Source organism: Pelobates fuscus, chromosome 7 (assembly GCF_036172605.1).
Source record: "Pelobates fuscus isolate aPelFus1 chromosome 7, aPelFus1.pri, whole genome shotgun sequence".
In the NCBI taxonomy this organism is placed as follows: domain Eukaryota; kingdom Metazoa; phylum Chordata; class Amphibia; order Anura; family Pelobatidae; genus Pelobates; species Pelobates fuscus.
Window position 1 is genome coordinate 111,751,627 of NC_086323.1, and position 23,390 is coordinate 111,775,016.

A 23,390-nucleotide genomic window follows, 5' to 3' on the forward strand; every position below is an offset into this window, starting at 1 on the left:
CCCACCCCCCTCTCCACATACACACACACACACACACACACAGCCTGCAAAGATGTATGAACACCTTGACACACAAATACACGCACTGGCATATACACAGATCTATAATGATACACACATTGAAACACACTCTGACACATACACTCAGGTATAGACGCAAACTGACGTATACACGCAAACTGACACATTCGCTCAGATATACACGCAAACTGACACATTCGCTCAGATATACACGCAAACTGACACATTCGCTCAGATATACACGCAAACTGACACATTCGCTCAGATATACACGCAAACTGACACATTCGCTCAGATATACACGCAAACTGACACATTCGCTCAGGTATACACGCAAACTGACACATTCGCTCAGATATACACGCAAACTGACACTTTCGCTCAGATATACACGCAAACTGACACTTTCGCTCAGATATACACGCAAACTGACACATTCGCTCAGATATACACGCAAACTGACACATTCGCTCAGATATACACGCAAACTGACACATTCGCTCAGATATACACGCAAACTGACACATTCGCTCAGATATACACGCAAACTGACGCATTCGCTCAGATATACACGCAAACTGACGCATTCGCTCAGATATACACGCAAACTGATGCATTCGCTCAGATATACACGCAAACTGACGCATTCGCTCAGATATACACGCAAACTGACACATTCGCTCAGATATACACGCAAACTGACACATTCGCTCAGATATACACGCAAACTGACGCATTCGCTCAGATATACACGCAAACTGACGCATTCGCTCAGATATACACGCAAACTGACGCATTCGCTCAGATATACACGCAAACTGACACATTCGCTCAGATATACACGCAAACTGGCGCATTCGCTCAGATATACACGCAAACTGGCGCATTCGCTCAGATATACACGCAAACTGGCGCATGCGCTCAGATATACACGCAAACTGGCACATGCGCTCAGATATACACGCAAACTGGCACATGCGCTCAGATATACACGCAAACTGGCACATGCGCTCAGATGTACACGCAAACTGACGCGCTCAGATGTACACGCAAACTGACGCGCTCAGATGTACACGCAAACTGACGCGCTCAGATGTACACGCAAACTGACGCGCTCAGATGTACACGCAAACTGACGCGCTCAGATGTACACGCAAACTGACGCGCTCAGATGTACACGCAAACTGACGCGCTCAGATATACACGCAAACTGACGCGCTCAGATATACACGCAAACTGACGCGCTCAGATATACACGCAAACTGACGCGCTCAGATATACACGCAAGCTGGCGCGCTCAGATATACACGCAAGCTGGCGCGCTCAGATATACACGCAAGCTGGCGCGCTCAGATATACACGCAAGCTGGGGCGCTCAGGTATACACGCAAGCTGGCGCGGGCGCTCAGGTATACACGCAAGCTGGCGCGGGCGCTCAGGTATACACGCAAACGGGCGAGGGCGCTCAGGTATACACGCAAACGGGCGCGGGCGCTCAGGTATACACGCAAACGGGCGCGGGCGCTCAGGTATACACGCAAACGGGCGCGGGCGCTCAGGTATACACGCAAACGGGCGCGGGCGCTCAGGTATACACGCAAACGGGCGCGGGCGCTCAGGTATACACGCAAACGGGCGCGGGCGCTCAGGTATACACGCAAATGGGCGCGGGCGCTCAGGTATACACGCAAATGGGCGCGGGCGCTCAGGTATACACGCAAACGGGCGCGGGCGCTCAGGTATACACGCAAACGGGCGCGGGCGCTCAGGTATACACGCAAACGGGCGCGGGCGCTCAGGTATACACGCAAACGGGCGCGGGCGCTCAGGTATACACGCAAACGGGCGCGGGCGCTCAGGTATACACGCAAACGGGCGCGGGCGCTCAGGTATACACGCAAACGGGCGCGGGCGCTCAGGTATACACGCAAACGGGCGCGGGCGCTCAGGCATACACGCAAACGGGCGCTCAGGCATACACGCAAACGGGCGCGGGCGCTCAGGCATACACGCAAACGGGCGCGGGCGCTCAGGCATACACGCAAACGGGCGCGGGCGCTCAGGCATACACGCAAACGGGCGCTCAGATATACGCTCGCAAAAGGACACAGACATGGGCGTAGGAACCCAAAAAAATCTGGGGGGGATAGCATTTTTACTCGCCGGGTATATTCTTATTCTGTAAACTAGGAGTTGTTTATCCCATTGTACAGCGCTACGGAATTTGCAGTCGCTATATAAATGATTAAATAATAACATTAAAGGGTCACTACAAGGAAGGGGTTTTACTTACCCGGATACAGCGCCGGGATCCTCCTGATTAGAACTACCCTTCCCATGAATATTAGAACCACCCCCTACCCCTTCCATGCACAAAAGAACCCCACCTACCCCTTCCACGCATATTAACCCCCTACCCCTTCCATGCATATTAGTACCCCCTAACCACTTCCATGAATATTAGAACCCACCCTACCTCTTCCATTCATATTAGTACTCCCCTAACCGCTTCCAATAATTTTTCTACCTCCCCCCTCCTCCCATCCATATTAGTAGCCCCCCTAAACCCTTCCAATTATTTTTCTACCTACCCCTCTCCCCCTATCCTTATTAGTAGCCCCCCTAACCCTTTCCAATTATTTTTCTGCCATGTTAACTAACGTCAGTGCTGGAGTGTTTACATTAAAAGGCCTGCAGGGACAGGCTATAGACACCAGAACCACTACATTAAGCTGCAGTGCTTCTGGGGACTATAGTGTTTCTTTAATGTAAGGTAAATTAGAGATTAGTGCCACGAATAATATGCTAGATTGCTTACTTACAACCAGATGAGGATGATGATGCAGTCTGGCTCCACTGGTCTGGTGTAGAACAGGCTCTCTGGAGGCTGTTTGTAACTGGTCCCAAAAATCAATGTTCTGTGAGAACGGGAAGCAGCTCCATTTTTTGGGGGCCCTTTACACAGCTCAAGGTCTGGGTCCCAGGGTCCACCTTCACGTTCCACCAATGAGTTTGTTCACAGGGGGTGGAGTGTGTAGGGGATGTCCTGATGTGTGTAAGGGCTGCAAGGTGTGATTCTGTGTATGTACGGGATGCAGTGTGTGCGTCTGTAAGGGGTGCATTGAGTGTGTGTAAGGATTGCGTGATTGTGTGTGTGTGTGTGCACGGGGTGCATTGTGTGTTCTGTGTGTGTAAGGGTGGCATGATTGTGTGAGTGTGTGATGGATGTCAATCTCTCTCCCTCGTCACTCTTTCTCCCCCTCCCTCCCTTGTCACTCTTTCTCTTTCTCCCCCTCCCTCCCTGTTTCTTTCTCCCCCCCTCCCTCCCTGTTTCTTTCTCCCCCCCTCCCTCCCTCCCTGTTTCTTTCTCCCCCCCTCCCTCCCTCCCTGTTTCTTTCTCCCCCCCTCCCTCCCTCCCTGTTTCTTTCTCCCCCCCTCCCTCCCTCCCTGTTTCTTTCTCCCCCCTCCCTCCCTGTTTCTTTCTCCCCCCCCCTGTTTCTTTCTCCCCTCCCTCCCTCCCTCCCTGTTTCTTTCTCCCCTCCCTCCCTCCCTGTTTCTTTCTCCCCTCCCTCCCTCCCTGTTTCTTTCTCCCCCTCCCTCCCTCCCTGTTTCTTTCTCCCCCTCCCTCCCTCCCTCCCTGTTTCTTTCTCCCCCTCCCTCCCTCCCTCCCTGTTTCTTTCTCCCCCTCCCTCCCTCCCTGTTTCTTTCTCCCCCGTCCCTCCCTCCCTGTTTCTTTCTCCCCCGTCCCTCCCTCCCTGCCTGTGTCTTTCTCACCCCCCTCCCTCCCTGTTTCTTTCTCCCCCCTCCCTCCGTTCTTTCTCCCCCCTCCCTCCCTGTTTCTTTCTCCCCCCCCTCCCTCCCTGTTTCTTTCTCCCCCCTCCCTCCCTCCCTGTTTCTTTCTCCCCCTCCCTCCCTCCCTGTTTCTTTCTCCCCCCCTCCCTCCCTCCCTGTTTCTTTCTCCCCCCCTCCCTCCCTCCCCTCCTTCTTCCCCCTCCTTCTTTCTCCCCCCCTCCCTCCCTGTTTCTTTATCCCCCTCCCTGTTTCTTTCTCCCCCTTCCCTCCCTGTTTCTTTCTCCCCCTTCTTCTTTCTCCCCCCCCTCCCTGTTTCTTTCTCCCCCCCTCCCTCCCTGTTTCTTTCTCCCCCCCTCCCTCCCTGTTTCTTTCTCCCCCCCTCCCTCCCTGTTTCTTTCTCCCCCCCTCCCTCCCTGTTTCTTTCTCCCCCCCTCCCTCCCTGTTTCTTTCTCCCTCCCTGTTTCTTTCTCCCTCCCTGTTTCTTTCTCCCTCCCTGTTTCTTTCTCCCTCCCTCCCTGTTTCTTTCTCCCCCCCTCCCTCCCTCCCTGTTTCTTTCTCCCCCCCCTCCTTCTTTCTCCTCCCTCCCTCCGTTTCTTTCTCCCCCCCTCCCTCCCTCCGTTTCTTTCTCCCCCCTCCCACCCTCCCGGTTTCTTTCTCCCCCCCCTCCCTCCCTCCCTGTTTCTTTCTCCCCCCTCCCACCCTCCCTGTTTCTTTCTCCCCCCCCTCCCTCCCTCCCTGTTTCTTTCTCCCCCCTCCCACCCTCCCTGTTTCTTTCTCCACCCTCCCTCCCACCCTCCCTGTTTCTTTCTCCCCCCCTCCCTCCCACCCTCCCTGTTTCTTTCTCCCCCCCTCCCTCCCACCCTCCTGGTTTCTTTCTCCCCCCTCCCTCCCACCCTCCTGGTTTCTTTCTCCCTCCCTCCCTCCCACCCTCCTGGTTTCTTTCTCCCCCCTCCCACCCTCCCTGTTTCTTTCTCCCCCTCCCTCCCTCCCTCCCTGTTTCTTTCTCCCCCCTCCCTCCCTGTTTCTTTCTCCCCCCTCCCTGTTTCTTTCTCCCCCCTCCCTCCCTGTTTCTTTCTCCCCCTCCCTCCCTGTTTCTTTCTCCCCCTCCCTCCCTGTTTCTTTATCCCCCCTCCCTCCCTGTTTCTTTATCCCCCCTCCCTCCCTGTTTCTTTATCCCCCCTCCCTCCCTGTTTCTTTATCCCCCCTCCCTCCCTGTTTCTTTATCCCCCCTCCCTCCCTGTTTCTTTATCCCCCCTCCCTCCCTGTTTCTTTATCCCCCCTCCCTCCCTGTTTCTTTATTCCCCCTCTCTCCCTGTTTCTTTATCCCCCCTCCCTCCCTGTTTCTTTATCCCCCCTCCCTCCCTCCCTGTTTCTTTATCCCTCCCTCCCTCCCTCCCTGTTTCTTTATCCCCCTCCCTCCCTCCCTGTTTCTTTATCCCCCTCCCTCCCTCCCTCCCTGTTTCTTTATCCCCCCTCCCTCCCTGTTTCTTTATACCCCCTCCCTCCCTGTTTCTTTATACCCCCTCCCTCCCTGTTTCTTTCTCCCCCCTCCCTGTTTCTTTCTCCCCCCTCCCTGTTTCTTTCTCCCCCTCCCTGTTTCTTTCTCCCCCTCCCTGTTTCTTTCTCCCCCTCCCTGTTTCTTTCTCCCCCTCCCTCCGTTTCTTTCTCCCCCTCCCTCCGTTTCTTTATCCCCCCCCTCCCTGTTTCTTTATCCCCCCTCCCTCCGTTTCTTTATCCCCCCTCCCTCCCTGTTTCTTTATCCCCCCTCCCTCCCTGTTTCTTTATCCCCCCTCCCTCCCTGTTTCTTTATCCCCCCTCCCTCCCTGTTTCTTTATCCCCCCTCCCTCCCTGTTTCTTTATCCCCCTCTCTCCCTGTTTCTTTATCCCCCCTCCCTCCCTGTTTCTTTATCCCTCCCTCCCTCCCTCCCTGTTTCTTTATCCCCCCTCCCTCCCTCCCTGTTTCTTTATCCCCCCTCCCTCCCTCCCTGTTTCTTTATCCCCCTCCCTGTTTCTTTATCCCCCTCCCTCCCTCCCTGTTTTTTTTATTCCCCCTCCCTCCCTGTTTCTTTATCCCCCCTCCCTCCCTCCCTGTTTCTTTATCCCCCCTCCCTCCCTGTTTCTTTATCCCCCCTCCCTCCCTCCCTCTCTGTTTCTTTATCCCCCCTCCCTCCCTCCCTCTCTGTTTCTTTATCCCCCCTCCCTCCCTCTCTGTTTCTTTATCCCCCCTCCCTCCCTCCCTGTTTCTTTCTCCCCCTCCCTCCCTGTCTTTCTCACCCCCCTCCCTCCCTCCCTGTTTCTTTCTCACCCCCCTCCCTCCGTGTTTCTTTCTCCCCCCTCCCTCCGTGTTTCTTTCTCCCCCCTCCCTCCGTGTTTCTTTCTCCCCCCCTCCCTCCGTGTTTCTTTCTCCCCCCTCCCTCCGTGTTTCTTTCTCCCCCCTCCCTCCGTGTTTCTTTCTCCCCCCTCCCTCCGTGTTTCTTTCTCCCCCCTCCCTCCCTGTTTCTTTCTCCCCTCCCTCCCTGTTTCTTTCTCCCCTCCCTCCCTGTTTCTTTCTCCCCTCCCTGTTTCTTTCTCCCCTCCCTCCCGGTGTCTTTCTCCCCCCTCCCTCCCTGTTTCTTTATCCCCCCTCCCACCCTGTTTCTTTATCCCCCCCTCCCACCCTGTTTCTTTATCCCCCCCTCCCTCCCTGTTTCTTTATCCCCCTCCCTCCCTGTTTCTTTATCCCCCCCTCCCTGTTTCTTTATCCCCCCTCCCTGTTTCTTTATCCCCCCTCCCTGTTTCTTTATCCCCCCTCCCTGTTTCTTTATCCCCCCTCCCTGTTTCTTTATCCCCCCTCCCTGTTTCTTTATCCCCCCTCCCTGTTTCTTTATCCCCCCTCCCTGTTTCTTTATCCCCCCCTCCCTGTTTCTTTATCCCCCCCTCCCTGTTTCTTTATCCCCCCTCCCTGTTTCTTTATCCCCCCTCCCTCCCTGTTTCTTTATCCCCCCTTCCTCCCTGTTTCTTTATCCCCCCTCCCTCCCTGTTTCTTTATCCCCTCCTCCCTCCCTGTTTCTTTATCCCCCCCTTCCTCCCTGTTTCTTTATCCCCTCCTCCCTCCCGGTTTCTTTATCCCCTCCTCCCTCCCGGTTTCTTTATCCCCTCCTCCCTCCCGGTTTCTTTATCCCCTCCTCCCTCCCGGTTTCTTTATCCCCTCCTCCCTCCCGGTTTCTTTATCCCCTCCTCCCTCCCGGTTTCTTTATCCCCTCCTCCCTCCCGGTTTCTTTATCCCCTCCTCCCTCCCTCCCGGTTTCTTTATCCCCTCCTCCCTCCCTCCCGGTTTCTTTATCCCCTCCTCCCTCCCTCCCGGTTTCTTTATCCCCTCCTCCCTCCCTCCCGGTTTCTTTATCCCCTCCTCCCTCCCTCCCGGTTTCTTTATCCCCTCCTCCCTCCCTCCCGGTTTCTTTATCCCCTCCTCCCTCCCTCCCGGTTTCTTTATCCCCTCCTCCCTCCCTCCCGGTTTCTTTATCCCCTCCTCCCTCCCTCCCGGTTTCTTTATCCCCTCCTCCCTCCCTCCCGGTTTCTTTATCCCCTCCTCCCTCCCTCCCGGTTTCTTTATCCCCTCCTCCCTCCCTCCCTCCCGGTTTCTTTATCCCCTCCTCCCTCCCTCCCTCCCGGTTTCTTTATCCCCTCCTCCCTCCCTCCCTCCCGGTTTCTTTATCCCCTCCTCCCTCCCTCCCTCCCGGTTTCTTTATCCCCTCCTCCCTCCCTCCCTCCCGGTTTCTTTATCCCCTCCTCCCTCCCTCCCTCCCGGTTTCTTTATCCCCTCCTCCCTCCCTCCCTCCCGGTTTCTTTATCCCCTCCTCCCTCCCTCCCTCCCGGTTTCTTTATCCCCTCCTCCCTCCCTCCCTCCCGGTTTCTTTATCCCCTCCTCCCTCCCTCCCTCCCGGTTTCTTTATCCCCTCCTCCCTCCCTCCCTCCCGGTTTCTTTATCCCCTCCTCCCTCCCTCCCTCCCGGTTTCTTTATCCCCTCCTCCCTCCCTCCCGGTTTCTTTATCCCCTCCTCCCTCCCTCCCGGTTTCTTTATCCCCCCTCCCTCCCTCCCGGTTTCTTTATCCCCCCTCCCTCCCTCCCGGTTTCTTTATCCCCCCTCCCTCCCTCCCTGTTTCTTTATCCCCCCTCCCTCCCTCCCTGTTTCTTTATCCCCCCTCCCTCCCTCCCTGTTTCTTTATCCCCCCTCCCTCCCTCCCTGTTTCTTTATCCCCCCCTCCCTCCCTCCCTGTTTCTTTATCCCCCCCCCTCCCTCCCTGTTTTTCTCCCCCCCTCCCTGTTTTTCTCCCCCCCTCCCTCCCTCCCTGTTTTTCTCCCTCCCTCCCTGTTTTTCTCCCCCCCTCCCTCCCTCCCTGTTTCTTTCTTCCCCCCCTCCCTCCCTCCCTGTTTCTTTACCCCCCCTCCCTCCCTCCCTGCCTGTTTCTTTCTCACCCCCTCCCTCCCTGTTTCTTTACCCCCCCTCCCTCCCTCCCTGCCTGTTTCTTTCTCCCCCCCTCCCTCCCTGTTTCTTTCTCCCCCCCCCTCCCTCCCTGTTTCTTTCTCCCCCCCTCCCTCCCTGTTTCTTTCTCCCCCCCTCCCTCCCTGTTTCTTTCTCCCCCCCTCCCTCCCTGTTTCTTTCTCCCCCCCTCCCTCCCTGTTTCTTTCTCCCCCCCTCCCTCCCTGTTTCTTTCTCCCCCCCTCCCTCCCTGTTTCTTTCTCCCCCCCTCCCTCCCCGTTTCTTTCTCCCCCCCCTCCCTCCCCGTTTCTTTCTCCCCCCCTCCCTCCCTGTTTCTTTCTCCCCCCCTCCCTCCCTGTTTCTTTCTCCCCCCCCTCCCTCCGTTTCTTTCTCCCCCCCCTCCCTCCCTGTTTCTTTCTCACCCCTCCCTCCCTGTTTCTTTATCCCCTCCTCCCTCCCTGTTTCTTTATCCCCTCCTCCCTCCCTGTTTCTTTATCCCCCCTCCCTCCCTGTTTCTTTATCCCCCCTCCCTCCCTGTTTCTTTATCCCCCCTCCCTCCCTCCCTGTTTCTTATCCCCTCCCTCCCTGTTTTTCTCCCCCCTCTCTCCCTCCCTGTTTTTCTCCCCCTCCCTCCCTGTTTTTCTCCCCCCTCCCTGTTTTTCTCCCCCCTCCCTGTTTTTCTCCCCCCCTCCCTGTTTTTCTCCCCCCCTCCGTTTCTTTCTCCCCCCCCTCCGTTTCTTTCTCCCCCCCCTCCGTTTCTTTCTCCCCCCCCTCCGTTTCTTTCTCCCCCCCCTCCATTTCTTTCTCCCCCCCTCCGTTTCTTTCTCCCCCCCCTCCCTCCCCCCCTGTTTCTTTATCCCCCCCCTCCCTCCCCCCTGTTTCTTTATCCCCCCCTCCCTCCCTCCCTGCCTGTTTCTTTATCCTCACCCCCCTCCCTCCCTGCCTGTTTCTTAATCCCCCCTCCCTCCCTCCCTGTTTCTTAATCCCCCCTCCCTCCCTCCCTGTTTCTTAATCCCCCCTCCCTCCCTCCCTGTTTCTTAATCCCCCCTCCCTCCCTCCCTGTTTCTTAATCCCCCCTCCCTCCCTCCCTGTTTCTTTCTCCCCCCCCTCCCTGTTTCTTTCTCCCCCCCCCTCCCTGTTTCTTTCTCCCCCCCCTCCGTTTCTTTCTCCCCCCCTCCTTCCCTGTTTCTTTCTCCCCCCCTCCCTCCCTGTTTCTTTCTCCCCCTCCCTCCCTCCCTGTTTCTTTCTCCCCCTCCCTCCCTCCCTGTTTCTTTCTCCCCCTCCCTCCCTCCCTGTTTCTTTCTCCCCCCCTCCCTCCCTGTTTCTTTCTCCCCCCCTCCCTCCCTGTTTCTTTCTCCCCCCCTCCCTCCCTGTTTCTTTCTCCCCCCCTCCCTCCCTGTTTCTTTCTCCCCCCCCTCCCTCCCTGTTTCTTTCTCCCCCCCTCCCTCCCTGTTTCTTTCTCCCCCCCCTCCCTCCCTGTTTCTTTCTCCCCCCTCCCTCCCTGTTTCTTTCTCCCCCCTCCCCTGTTTCTTTCTCCTCCCTCCCTGTTTCTTTATCCCCCCTCCCACCCTGTTTCTTTATCCCCCCTCCCACCCTGTTTCTTTATCCCCCCTCCCACCCTGTTTCTTTATCCCCCCTCCCACCCTGTTTCTTTATCCCCCCTCCCACCCTGTTTCTTTATCCCCCCTCCCACCCTGTTTCTTTATCCCCCCTCCCACCCTGTTTCTTTATCCCCCCTCCCACCCTGTTTCTTTATCCCCCCTCCCACCCTGTTTCTTTATCCCCCCTCCCACCCTGTTTCTTTATCCCCCCTCCCACCCTGTTTCTTTATCCCCCCTCCCACCCTGTTTCTTTATCCCCCCTCCCACCCTGTTTCTTTATCCCCCCTCCCACCCTGTTTCTTTATCCCCCCTCCCACCCTGTTTCTTTATCCCCCCTCCCACCCTGTTTCTTTATCCCCCCTCCCACCCTGTTTCTTTATCCCCCCTCCCACCCTGTTTCTTTATCCCCCCTCCCACCCTGTTTCTTTATCCCCCCTCCCACCCTGTTTCTTTATCCCCCCTCCCACCCTGTTTCTTTATCCCCCCTCCCACCCTGTTTCTTTATCCCCCCTCCCTCCCTGTTTCTTTATCCCCCCTCCCTGTTTCTTTATCCCCCCTCCCTGTTTCTTTATCCCCCCTCCCACCCTGTTTCTTTATCCCCCCTCCCACCCTGTTTCTTTATCCCCCCTCCCACCCTGTTTCTTTATCCCCCCTCCCACCCTGTTTCTTTATCCCCCCTCCCACCCTGTTTCTTTATCCCCCCTCCCTCCCTGTTTCTTTATTCCCCCCTCCCTCCCTGTTTCTTTATTCCCCCTCCCTGTTTCTTTATCCCCCCTCCCTGTTTCTTTATCCCCCCTCCCTGTTTCTTTATCCCCCCCTCCCTGTTTCTTTATCCCCCCTCCCTGTTTCTTTCTTTATGGTGTATTTGTAGTTTTGGCTTTTAAATTTCGATGTACATTTGTGTGTTGAATTGGTGTTTGAATGAAGAGATGTTTGTATATAATTTTAGCATTTGACTGTAGAGAATTTTGTTTGTGTTTAATTGCAATGGTGTGTTTGCATGTAGTGTTTGCTGGGATGTGAGCACGTATACACATACACACATTGACACACTGACTCACATTCAGACACACACACATATATATATATATATATATAATACACAGACAAATGCATATAATACATAAACACTTAGACACACGCCCATGTCATAATTCTTGTATTTTTAGCCACCCTTCTGTTAACATACCGGTACCTTTTATTTGCAAGAGGTTGGCTTCTATGGGGTCCTGCTACTGACTAGGTCTAATCGGAGTGTAGGGCTGGCTGGAGCGGAGTGTCTGCCTCCTCCTCTCCTATTCTCCTTTTGCGGGCTCTCTGTGCATCTGGGAGGAAGGGACCGGCACTCACCTCCTCCCTGCAGTGCAATGGCTGATTATACCCACTCAATGGGTCCACATAGCGCACGATTCCCTGTGCAGCCACACTGGTTGCACTGCTGGTAGTTCCGCCTCTGGTTGTAAGATCTGATTGAGATAAAGATTGTTGCTCTCATCCAGAGAGGCTGAGCTGGCAGCAGAGAGAGCAGTGTGGCACTGAAAGAAAAGTAAAGGGATACTATAGTGCCAGGTATACAAGCTGTATTCCTGGCACTATAGCTTCCTCTGCCTCTCGTCCCCCACGCTGCTGTAAATAAACGGTTAAAAACACTTTATTTACTTACTTGATCCCAGTGCCGATGTCCTTTGGTGCTTGGTTGCTACTCCGCCTCCTCTGTCACTCAGTAAGGGGGGTGCTAATGCACATGTGCAGCGAGTGCGCATGTGCAGCGAGTGCGCATTAGGCCCTCCCCATAGTAAGGAATTCAATCAATGCTTTCCTTTGGGGAAATAGCTGTCGCATGATGTCCTCATGCAGAAAGTGAAGACGTCCAGCATCCGTTACCAGACCAAAAGTCTAACAGCCAGGAAGCGCCTCTAGTGGCGGTCTGTTAGACAGCCACTGGAGGCAGACTTAGTGCTGCAATGTAAACGTAGTTTCTCTGGAACTGCAATGTTTTACATTGCAGCACTTAGTGCAATAAGGACACTGCACCCAGACCACTTCAATGAATTGAAGTGGTCTGGGTTCCTATTTTAATTCCATTGTCTGTTGAGGACAGGTACCTAAACATGTAATACATTAATATAGTGTTGGGAATGCATGTTAGTATTCTTTTAACTACTTAATGGCAGGGAGACTGCATGCCCATGATCTATAAACCAAAACTGCTTTAATAAGCTAAAGTTGCCTGTTGTGTGAAAGGCATACTTTAGGCACAAAAATAATCAAAAAAGCACTTTAACATACATTTTTTTAAATGCTTAACATTCTTGTCTTGCCAAGAAGAGTGGTTTCCAATCTTAAATAACAGTTCATCATATTTGATAGTAGCTGAACTGAAATACACCTTGATTATCAGTGCATGGATTAATGCATTTCTATGGGGAGCGTTCAGCGTCTTCATGCAGAGCATGGCGATGCTGAAAGTAGGGGCTGCGCTCTGTGAAGCAGTGAACTTTGAAGCACCTCTAGTGCTCTCTGACTGCTAGAGATGTTACTAGGCAGCAATGTAAACCCCTGCGGGGACAGACTATAGACACCAGAACCACTGCATTAAACCATAGTGGTTCTGGTGTCTATGGTGACCCTTTAAATTTCCAATTTGACCTTGTCCAGCATTTTTGAGTTGATCCCATAGCTTATTTGGGGGACTCGGAGTGCTTCTCAGAGTAAGTGGGTTTTGTGTGATGCTCAAATTGCTTGAAAAAAGGGGTATTTTAAACTAGTCTGAGTACCTAGATAAGATAGAATATATATAGAAGATATTGAAAGTCAGAGGTGGTTTTGCTTATTTGTTCCACGTGTATTAAAACAATCTCTGTTTGGGGTAGGAGGGGATATTATTTTTTTTGTTTTGCCTTTATTGCCTGCACTGTCTTTTTAAATGGATATGTGCTGTATACTCTTAATCGTTTGTTTCTATTAAAAGAGAAATATAGTTTAAAGCGGCACTGTCATGCCGTACTTACCTTTCCCCAATCGCTTACTCTTTCTCTCTCAGGATCTGTTCATTTCTTCCTATCTGATCTAGTTTTCTTTAAAACATAAGACAAAGTAGGAACTACTTTGTCTTATGTATTTATACTACGCTTGCCCAGCTTTGACCAAGGGGAGGAGTCTCCTCCATTTCCTGTGGTCAAAGCAATTTCCCCACAATTCTCACCTCTCCTCCTGTGTTCTCGTGCTGTTTCATTCGGCATTCGAACGCAGGCGAAACTACTGAATTTCATCCTAACAGAATGCGAACAGCTTGTCCATTCGTGTTAGGACGCAATTCGTGACTTTGTTTGGATCGGAATTTCATTTGAGTGAATGAAATTCCAATCCTTTTCATGTCACGAGTAGATAGCTCCCTAATTCCCACAGTATTAGGGAGCTATCTACTAAAAGGCTAAAAGACCAAAATTGGTCTTTCAGACAGATTTATTAATACGAAGTTAAGATTAGTAATTAAGGGAGGATAAAATTCCCCCATTCTGCCCCTACTCGCTGTACCGCAAGTAGGGGCATGTCTACTAAACAGTGGCTGCTCACTGTTAAAAGAACAAATAAAACAAAAATAAATGTTTTAATAAAGTGCCCCTTACTGTGTAATGTATTAACTTATAAAAATAATTAACTATTTAAAAAAAAAAAAACTAGTTATTTGCTTTGATCTGCTTCCCTCTCCACCACAGTCACTAACTGCACCCCCCATACACACATACTGCCTCCCCCTACACGCATACTGCCTCCCCCTACACGCATACTGCCTCCCCCTACACACATACTGCCTCCCCCTACACGCATACTGCCTCCCCCTACACGCATACTGCCTCCCCCTACACGCATACTGCCTCCCCCTACACGCATACTGCCTCCCCCTACACGCATACTGCCTCCCCCTACACGCATACTGCCTCCCCCTACACGCATACTGCCTCCCCCTACACGCATACTGCCTCCCCCTACACGCATACTGCCTCCCCCTACACGCATACTGCCTCCCCCTACACGCATACTGCCTCCCCCTACACGCATACTGCCTCCCCCTACACGCATACTGCCTCCCCCTACACGCATACTGCCTCCCCCTACACGCATACTGCCTCCCCCTACACGCATACTGCCTCCCCCTACACGCATACTGCCTCCCCCTACACGCATACTGCCTCCCCCTACACGCATACTGCCTCCCCCTACACGCATACTGCCTCCCCCATACACGCATACTGCCTCCCCCATACACGCATACTGCCTCCCCCATACACGCATACTGCCTCCCCCATACACGCATACTGCCTCCCCCATACACGCATACTGCCTCCCCCATACACGCATACTGCCTCCCCCATACACGCATGCTGCCTCCCCCATACACGCATGCTGCCTCCCCCATACACGCATACTGCCTCCCCCATACACGCATACTGCCTCCCCCATACACGCATACTGCCTCCCCCATACACGCATACTGCCTCCCCCATACACGCATACTGCCTCCCCCATACACGCATACTGCCTCCCCCATACACGCATACTGCCTCCCCCATACACGCTTACTGCCTCCCCCATACACGCTTACTGCCTCCCCCATACACGCTTACTGCCTCCCCCATACACGCTTACTGCCTCCCCCTACACGCATACTGCCTCCCCCTACACGCATACTGCCTCCCCCTACACGCATACTGCCTCCCCCTACACGCATACTGCCTCCCCCTACACGCATACTGCCTCCCCCTACACGCATACTGCCTCCCCCTACACGCATACTGCCTCCCCCTACACGCATACTGCCTCCCCCTACACGCATACTGCCTCCCCCATACACGCATGCTGCCTCCCCCATACACGCATGCTGCCTCCCCCATACACGCATGCTGCCTCCCCCATACACGCATGCTGCCTCCCCCATACACGCATGCTGCCTCCCCCATACACGCATGCTGCCTCCCCCATACACGCATGCTGCCTCCCCCATACACGCATACTGCCTCCCCCATACACGCATACTGCCTCCCCCATACACGCATACTGCCTCCCCCATACACGCATACTGCCTCCCCCATACACGCATACTGCCTCCCCCATACACGCATACTGCCTCCCCCATACACGCATACTGCCTCCCCCATACACGCATACTGCCTCCCCCATACACGCTTACTGCCTCCCCCATACACGCATACTGCCTCCCCCATACACGCTTACTGCCTCCCCCATACACGCTTACTGCCTCCCCCATACACGCTTACTGCCTCCCCCATACACGCTTACTGCCTCCCCCATACACGCTTACTGCCTCCCCCATACACGCTTACTGCCTCCCCCATACACGCTTACTGCCTCCCCCATACACGCTTACTGCCTCCCCCATACACGCTTACTGCCTCCCCCATACACGCTTACTGCCTCCCCCATACACGCTTACTGCCTCCCCCATACACGCTTACTGCCTCCCCCATACACGCTTACTGCCTCCCCCATACACGCTTACTGCCTCCCCCATACACGCTTACTGCCTCCCCCATACACGCTTACTGCCTCCCCCATACACGCTTACTGCCTCCCCCATACACGCTTACTGCCTCCCCCATACACGCACACACGCGCGCTGTACCCCCTTTATATATATACACGCGCGCGCGCTGTACCCCCTTTATATATACACACGCGCGCGCTGTACCCCCTTTATATATACACACGCGCGCGCTGTACCCCCTTTATATATATACACACGCGCGCGCTGTACCCCCTTTATATATATACACACGCGCGCTGTACCCCCTTTATATATATACACACGCGCGCGCGCTGTACCCCCTTTATATATATATACACACGCGCGCGCGCTGTACCCCCTTTATATACACGCGCGCTGTACCCCCTTTATATATATACACGCGCGCGCGCGCTGTACCCCCTTTATATATATACACGCGGGCGCGCGCTGTACCCCCTTTATATATATACACGCGCGCGCGCTGTACCCCCTTTATATATATACGCGCGCGCGCTGTACCCCCTTTATATATACACACGCGCGCGCGCGCGCTGTACCCCCTTTATATATATATACACACGCGCGCGCGCGCTGTACCCCCTTTATATATATACACACGCGCGCGCGCGCTGTACCCCCTTTATATATATACACACACACGCGCGCGCTGTACCCCCTTTATATATACACGCGCGCGCGCGCTGTACCCCCTTTAAATATACAAACACGCGCGCGCGCTGTACCCCCTTTATATATACACACGCGCGCGCTGTACCCCCTTTATATATACACACGCGCGCGCTGTACCCCCTTTATATATATATATATATATATATACACACACACACGCGCTGTACCCCCTTTATATATATATATATATATACACACGCGCGCTGTACCCCCTTTATATATACACACGCGCGCTGTACCCCCTTTATATACACACGCGCGCTGTACCCCCTTTATATACACACGCGCGCTGTACCCCCTTTATATACACACACGCGCTGTACCCCCTTTATATACACACACGCGCTGTACCCCCTTTATATACACACACGCGCTGTACCCCCTTTATATACACACACGCGCTGTACCCCCTTTATATACACACACGCGCTGTACCCCCTTTATATACACACACGCGCTGTACCCCCTTTATATACACACACGCGCTGTACCCCTTTTACACGCACACACTGCACCCCCCCATGCACGCATGCTGCACCCACCATACACATACGCGCACGCTGCGCCCCCCCCCCCCCCACCACGCACTTATTGTCCCCTTACAATGTTAAAATGAGGGGGGTGCCAAGGGGGGACACTAGGTCACCTGTTTAGTTTATTGGCCCCCACCTACAGTGGGGGCCAATAAACTAAAGTTTGGGGGGGGCTCAAGCAGGACACTATGTCCCCCCAGTTAATTATTTTTACAAGTGCCACACTAAGGGCCACTTTATTAAAGGGGGGGGGGATTTAATCTAACTTAATTACCAATACTGAGTAATCTTTACTTAGTATTAGTAAATTTGGCTGAAAGACCAATTAAGGCAGGGCTGCCCAACAGGTAGATCCCCAGATGTTGTAGAACTACAACTCCCTTGATGCTTTGTCATTCTAAATGCATTCCTAAAGGAATGGAAAGCATCATGGGAGTTGTAGTTCTACAACATCTGGGAATCTACCTGTTGGGCAGCCCTGAATTTAAGGTCTTTCAGCCTTTTAGTAGATAGCTCCCTAATTCCCACAGTATTGCAAGGTGCAGCCGCGGCACTAATAGGATCTGAATTTCATTCATTCGAACGAAGTTCCAATCCGAACAAAAAGTCCCGAATTGCGTCCTAACACAAATTGTCAAACTGTTGTCATTCTGTTAGGATGAAATTCGGTAGTTTCGTTGGCGTTCGAACACCGAATGAAACAGCACGAGAACACAAGAGAAGAGATGAGAATTGTGGGAAAATTGCTTTGACCACAGGAAGTGGAGGGGACTACGCTCCACCCCTGGGTCAAAGCTCGTCAAGCATAGAAAAATATATAAAACAAAGTAGTAGTTTTAAAGAAAACTAGATCAGATAGGAAGAAATGATCCCGAGAGAGGAAGAGAATAGGAAGTGATTGAGGAAAGGTAAGTTCGGCATGACAGTGCCACTTTACGAGGTTCTGATTTTTATATTTCTATTACAATTTCTCTTAATTTTTCTTAAATATTCTCAATTAAATACTGTAAGTACAACAGGTTTAGGTCTAGTCTCTTAAGGAATATTGCATTTCTGTAATTTAAATGCTCTATTTAATCAAATCTTTCCATGCATTTTCCTTTTTAAGTTTGGAGCAAAAATAAAGGTCCATCAGCTGACAATGGAACATCAGCATGGGGAGAGCCAACTGAACCAGCTACAGGTTGGGGGGAAGGAGAAGAAGGTGGACCCCCGAACCCTGGATGGGGTAATGCACCACCTGTAGCTCCCAGTGCCATGAAAGCTGGTGAGTTGTAGAAGGATGTAAAACCAACAATTCAGTTTACTGTGTTATGCGTTCAATGGTTACTTGTAGGCAATATAATTACAGTGCTTAAAATTTCAAGTAAACTGCTAATAGCTAGGCCTTCAAAGTTACTCTTCACTGTGAGCCTGGAGAGTCTATAGCATATACTCACCAGGGGTGAATGTGTACTAGTCGGTGCTAAATATTCACTTACCAATGGTTAGTAGATACTGGAAGTTATGAGCTAAGGATTGGTGCACATGGAATGCGAGGTCTGTGAACTGCCGTTTTAAATAGAAGTACTTGGTTGGTCCATTGAAAAGTATTGACATTCCACACGCAGTTTGTGTTGGTTATCAGAATGGTTGTTACCTGAAAATATCATGCTTTATTCCGGTGAATAAATACCTTGTTTTCACTGTATCAAAGTAGTGAATTGTGATGCTGCATTGATGTTTTGAGGACAGCACATGAGATTTGTTTGGTCCAGAGAAACCGCAATTTAAAAAAAAAAATGTATAAAGTATTCTAAAACAGCTGTAGAACGTGTTTATTTTCCTACTACTTTCCAACACATTCTCGTTAGGACAGAGAGTGGTACACTGTATGTAGAAAAAAAATGCAACAGACATGTCCATAGATTGATAGACATGCATCCACAGAGACCTAGACAGACCATATCGGCTCATGGCATTTGACCTTTAGACTGTAAGTTCTTTTGAGTGGGGTCCTCATCAACCTATAGTTCCTGTTACATTTTGTAATTCTCTTGTTTTTTTTAAATTTCCCATTTTGTAATATTGTAAAGTGCTGTGGAATGAGTTGGCTCTATATAAATTACAATAATAGTAATAACTTGGAGATTGCTACAGAGCATCCAAATTCGGCAAAATTCCTCTCTAGTTTTGTAAAGCTTTAGACCATGGGTAGTCAACCTGGTCCCTACTGCCCACTAGTGGGCGGTTTGGGATTTCAAGTGGGCGGTGGTGGGTTCTGCAGAAAACGCCTGGTGGGCCACGATGGCCGTGGACCAAGGACAGCATGGGAGATCATTCCAATCCCCTTTTCCGACTCATGCATAGCCAGCCTTGCTGTAAGCCCTTTCGGGCTGGTGGGGAGATCAAAGATCTCCCTCAACGGCCCGCTGGCACGTACTTCCAGCAGAAAGAGGAACGGGCCTGGAAAGCTCTGTGTTGTTCCCGTGAGCAGGCTGGTCGGAGCGTTGTCGCGTGTTACCATGGCAATGCTCCGATACAATGCTGTGCTCGTAGAAGGACAGGTGAGTCAACCTGCATCCAGAGGAGCTGCAGACTAAAGTGAACTTGCAACTACTGGACAACCAGATGTTGCAGCATTATGTCCCCCCTCCCTGGTAAAAGGGTGAAACATTAAAGGGAAACTCCAGTGCCAGGAAAACAATCCGTTTTCCTGGCACTGGAGGGTCCCTCTCCCTCCCACCCCCCAATCCCCAGTTGCTGAAGGGGTGAAAACCCCTTCAGTCACTTACCAGGGGCAGCGACAGGTCCCACGTCGCTGCTTCCTCCTCCCCCGCCGCTCCTCCTTCTGGTTACGTCGGCCGGTGGGCGAGACTGATCTCGCCCGCCGGCCGAGGAGACCTAATGCCGCGCATGCGCATTAGCGCACCCCATAGGAAAGCATTGAAAATGAATTTCAATGCTTCCCTATGGGGAATAGAGCGACGCTGGAGGTCCTCACACAGCGTGAGGACGTCCAGCGACGCTCTAGCACAGAAAACCTGTGCTATGAAGCAGGAAGTGTCCTCTAGTGGCTGTCTAATAGACAGCCACTAGGGGAGGACTTAACCCTGCAAGGTAATTATTGCAGTTTTAAAAAAACTGCAATAATTACGCTTGCAGGGTTAAGGGTAGTGGGAGTTGGCACCCAGACCACTCCAATGAGCTGAAGTGGTCTGGGTGCCTGGAGTGTCCCTTTAAGATAGATTTTCACATCTCACCCACCTACACACAGCATAGACCCTATGCAACCTTCACATACACACACACAGACATCCTCCTTTACACACAGACTGCTCCCTCACACACATACACACACAGCACCTCTCACACACACATCACCTTTAATACACACACTGCACCCCCTCACAAATACTGCCCTCCTCACCCACACGTAGCACCCTCCACACACTGCCTCCCTCACACACACACACACACACACACACACTGCCCCCTCACACACATACAGCACCCTTCACACACAAAGCCCCCTCTCACACACAAACACACACACAGCACCCTTCACATGCACATATAGCACCCTTCACACACACACACACACACACACTGCACCCTTCACATACACACTGTCCCCCTTACACACTCAATGCCCCTTCACATACACTGCACCTCTCACACACACACAGCACCCTTCACACATACACAAAGAAAAAAATAGAATAGAAAATAGGAAAAAGAAATAGATTTATGTACATATTTAAAAAAAATATAACCCTCCTTATTAAAAAATATATATAATAAATCGCACTTGCGCTATAAAATTACCGGTAGGTACTGTGGCACTGGTGGGCGGTAAGGAAAATTTACCATCAACAAAGATACAAAAGTGGGCGGTAGGTATTAAAAGGTTGACTACCCCTGCTTTAGACAGTTCCATAGTTTATTTGTAAATTGCTACAAGTCATAGTTCTGACTACAGAAACATTTCCATAAATAGGCACACTTTTCAGGCTGACACAAGTTAATGAATGCCCTTTTCAAGTGATCTTACGGTCGCTAAGGTAGTAGTAATTACACAGAAATTGGTAGTCATGCCATGTGTCTGGGTGGGACAGTAGTTGTAAATTCACCGACTATATGTAATTTGTATAACCTGTACGCTAGGAACAGTGCTGGAGCTGGGGGTGAAAGGAAATTATTTTTAAAATTTTATCCTTAAGAGAATTTACTAGTTTACCACGTTAAGGCCACTGTTTTAATTCACACCAATTGGATTGTTAGCTAAAACATTCTTTAACTTATTTATTTTTATGTTCTTATTATTTCAAGTGGTGTCACTTTTATGTAACAATCACTGTATTTCTGTGGTGTAGAGTACTTACATCCTTAATTCACGCCTGAGCTCAGAATAAAATAAAGTGATATCAGCATTGGTGTTTGTGGGACCCTTAAACGATGTGTGCTTACTTCAGCCCATCTCTTGCTAATAATCTTTTTACAGTACATACACACCGTCCATCTTCATGTCATGTGATGGAACACACGACCAATGGCAGTTTTGTGCTTACTGAAACGATCTACTTTTTTACTTCACCTCCCTAGGTACAAAATCTATGCAAGACAACTGGGGTGAAACTGAAGGGCCAGTGACAGGGAATCGTCACGGTAGCTGGGATGAAGAAGAGGAAGGTGGCGTCTGGAACAGTGCAGGATCTCAGGGAAGTGGCTCCTCTCACAATTCTGCAGGGTGGGGCCAAGGAGGAAAGAAACCACAGATCAAGGTGAGGATTTGAGTTTATAAATCTATTTTCTCTGTGAATTGTCAGCCATTGTAACACACACCCCACTGAGTCTTACACAAGGGTTCTCATTAATATAAAACCAATATTATGTTGTATACGATATAGGTGTAGCGAGAAAGACGGTGAACTGAGGTTTTTGAAATTTAAATGCAATAGGCAGAAAAACAGGCCAAACAGTGTAGCATGGTACATATCAACTCTCAAGTAAAGATTTAGTAGTGCATTTGAGAACTGTTAAAGACCCCTGGACCCACCTAAAATATCATGACCCAAGGACAATTAGATTGACCACCCCAGTAGCATTATGGGGCCAGCATGATGATGTAATGTCTGCAAGTTGATTGGCGGGGAGGAGAAGCTTGCTAGATCAAAATAGATTATTTGGAAAAATTCACCAATTCCACTGTAGTTACAACTTGTTTTTCTTTAGCCTAAACCCTGCAATTTTATTTTCACTTCAATACAAGTCCCTGTTTATTGAAAAAATCTGCTACCCAACTAGGATACTTAATGATACTGTTAGGCAGTAGTGAATGGGAAAACGAGAAATATTTGTAATATGTGTGCTTGAAACAGAAGAGTTATAACTTTTGCTTTTAGCAAATTTTATTTAGCTATTTTTATATTTATTTATTAAATATTTATTTAATAATAATTTAATCAATTGTTAACGACTGGTTGCTTGAGAAGTATGCTATTTGAAGCTTGCTTTATAATTTCCATGCCTATAACTATACAGAGAAGCCTACATTGCCAAAATGAACACTGGCTAAAGTTTCTCTATTGTGATAAATGTTGTATACTTTACTCAGGGTAACAATTTATGAACCTTCTCTCAATTATTTATTTATTTATTTTTTACTCCCATTTAGGGTCCCTTGAAAGGGGGAAACAATGATTCCTGGATAAACCCATTGTCCAAACAGTTCTCGAACATGGGATTGCTGGTAAGCTTTTCTTCATTAATGTTGTATAGAATTGTGAGTTGTTCAGGAAACATGATTCATAACGACATGTGAATGGTTTACACTAATGACCTCTGACCACTGTGTGCTATACAGGTTTCAGAGCTTTAAAGAGCAAATGTTACACACCTAGAAAGATCCTTAGTGCCACGAAACTGGTGAGAAATTTACACACTGTCCTTGTTACGGACATAATTATATGTATGGTAGGCAATATTTGTATAAGTAAAATGAGTTCTATGCTTTCCTTAGGGAACCGGCTCTCCCACACCGGCGATCGCGGTATGGGGATTTACCTAGGAGCCCAGGGCCCCCCTGGGCCATGTGATCGCGAGGACCTCGCGATCACATGGCTGACATAGCCGTCCAAGGCAGTGCCAGCAGGGGGAGTGCCTGTAATGACAGGTACTCCCCCTGCTGCCTGTAAAAAGTAAAAAAAAACGTTAAAGATACAGTTGAAAATAAAATTTATACTCAGATAATATATATATTTATTATATATATGATCTAAGTATATAAACACATATACACACATACACTGTCTAAGTGTATTTTAATATTAATATATATAATTATCAAAGTACACGTACAATATTGATTAAATATATGTCATTTTCATTATATATATATATATATATAGATAATATAAAATTAAAATATGTAAATACGTTAAAAAATAAAATTACAAAATATGTAAATTAGTTTTAACTGTTTTTTTATATTAATATATATATATATTAAAATACATGTAGAATGAAATATATATGTATAATTCTACGTGTGTATTTATGTAATAATTTTTCATAATTAGGTCATTTTATTAAGTACAATTTGCGGGACCTGCCAAAAGTCCAGGGAATTTAATTTGCTAACACTATATTTAACCCTGTAACTCTTCAAGACATGGGGGGTGGGGTACTGTTTTACTCGGAAGACTTTGCTGAACACAAATATTAGTGTTTCAAAACAGTAAAATGTATTATAACGACGATATTGTCAGTGAAAGTGAAATTTTTTG

The 23,390-nt window shown here is 50.2% G+C and overlaps 1 protein-coding gene across 1 annotated transcript in view; it reads left to right on the forward strand.

Annotated features, from left to right (window-relative positions):
* Window positions 1–23,390, forward strand: part of TNRC6B (trinucleotide repeat containing adaptor 6B) — a 117,798-nt gene that overhangs the window by 71,983 nt on the left and 22,425 nt on the right. The window contains 3 exon segments of the mRNA XM_063426400.1: window positions 17,732–17,890; window positions 21,208–21,386; window positions 22,280–22,354. Of these exon segments, the coding sequence (XP_063282470.1) occupies window positions 17,732–17,890; window positions 21,208–21,386; window positions 22,280–22,354 (413 nt within the window).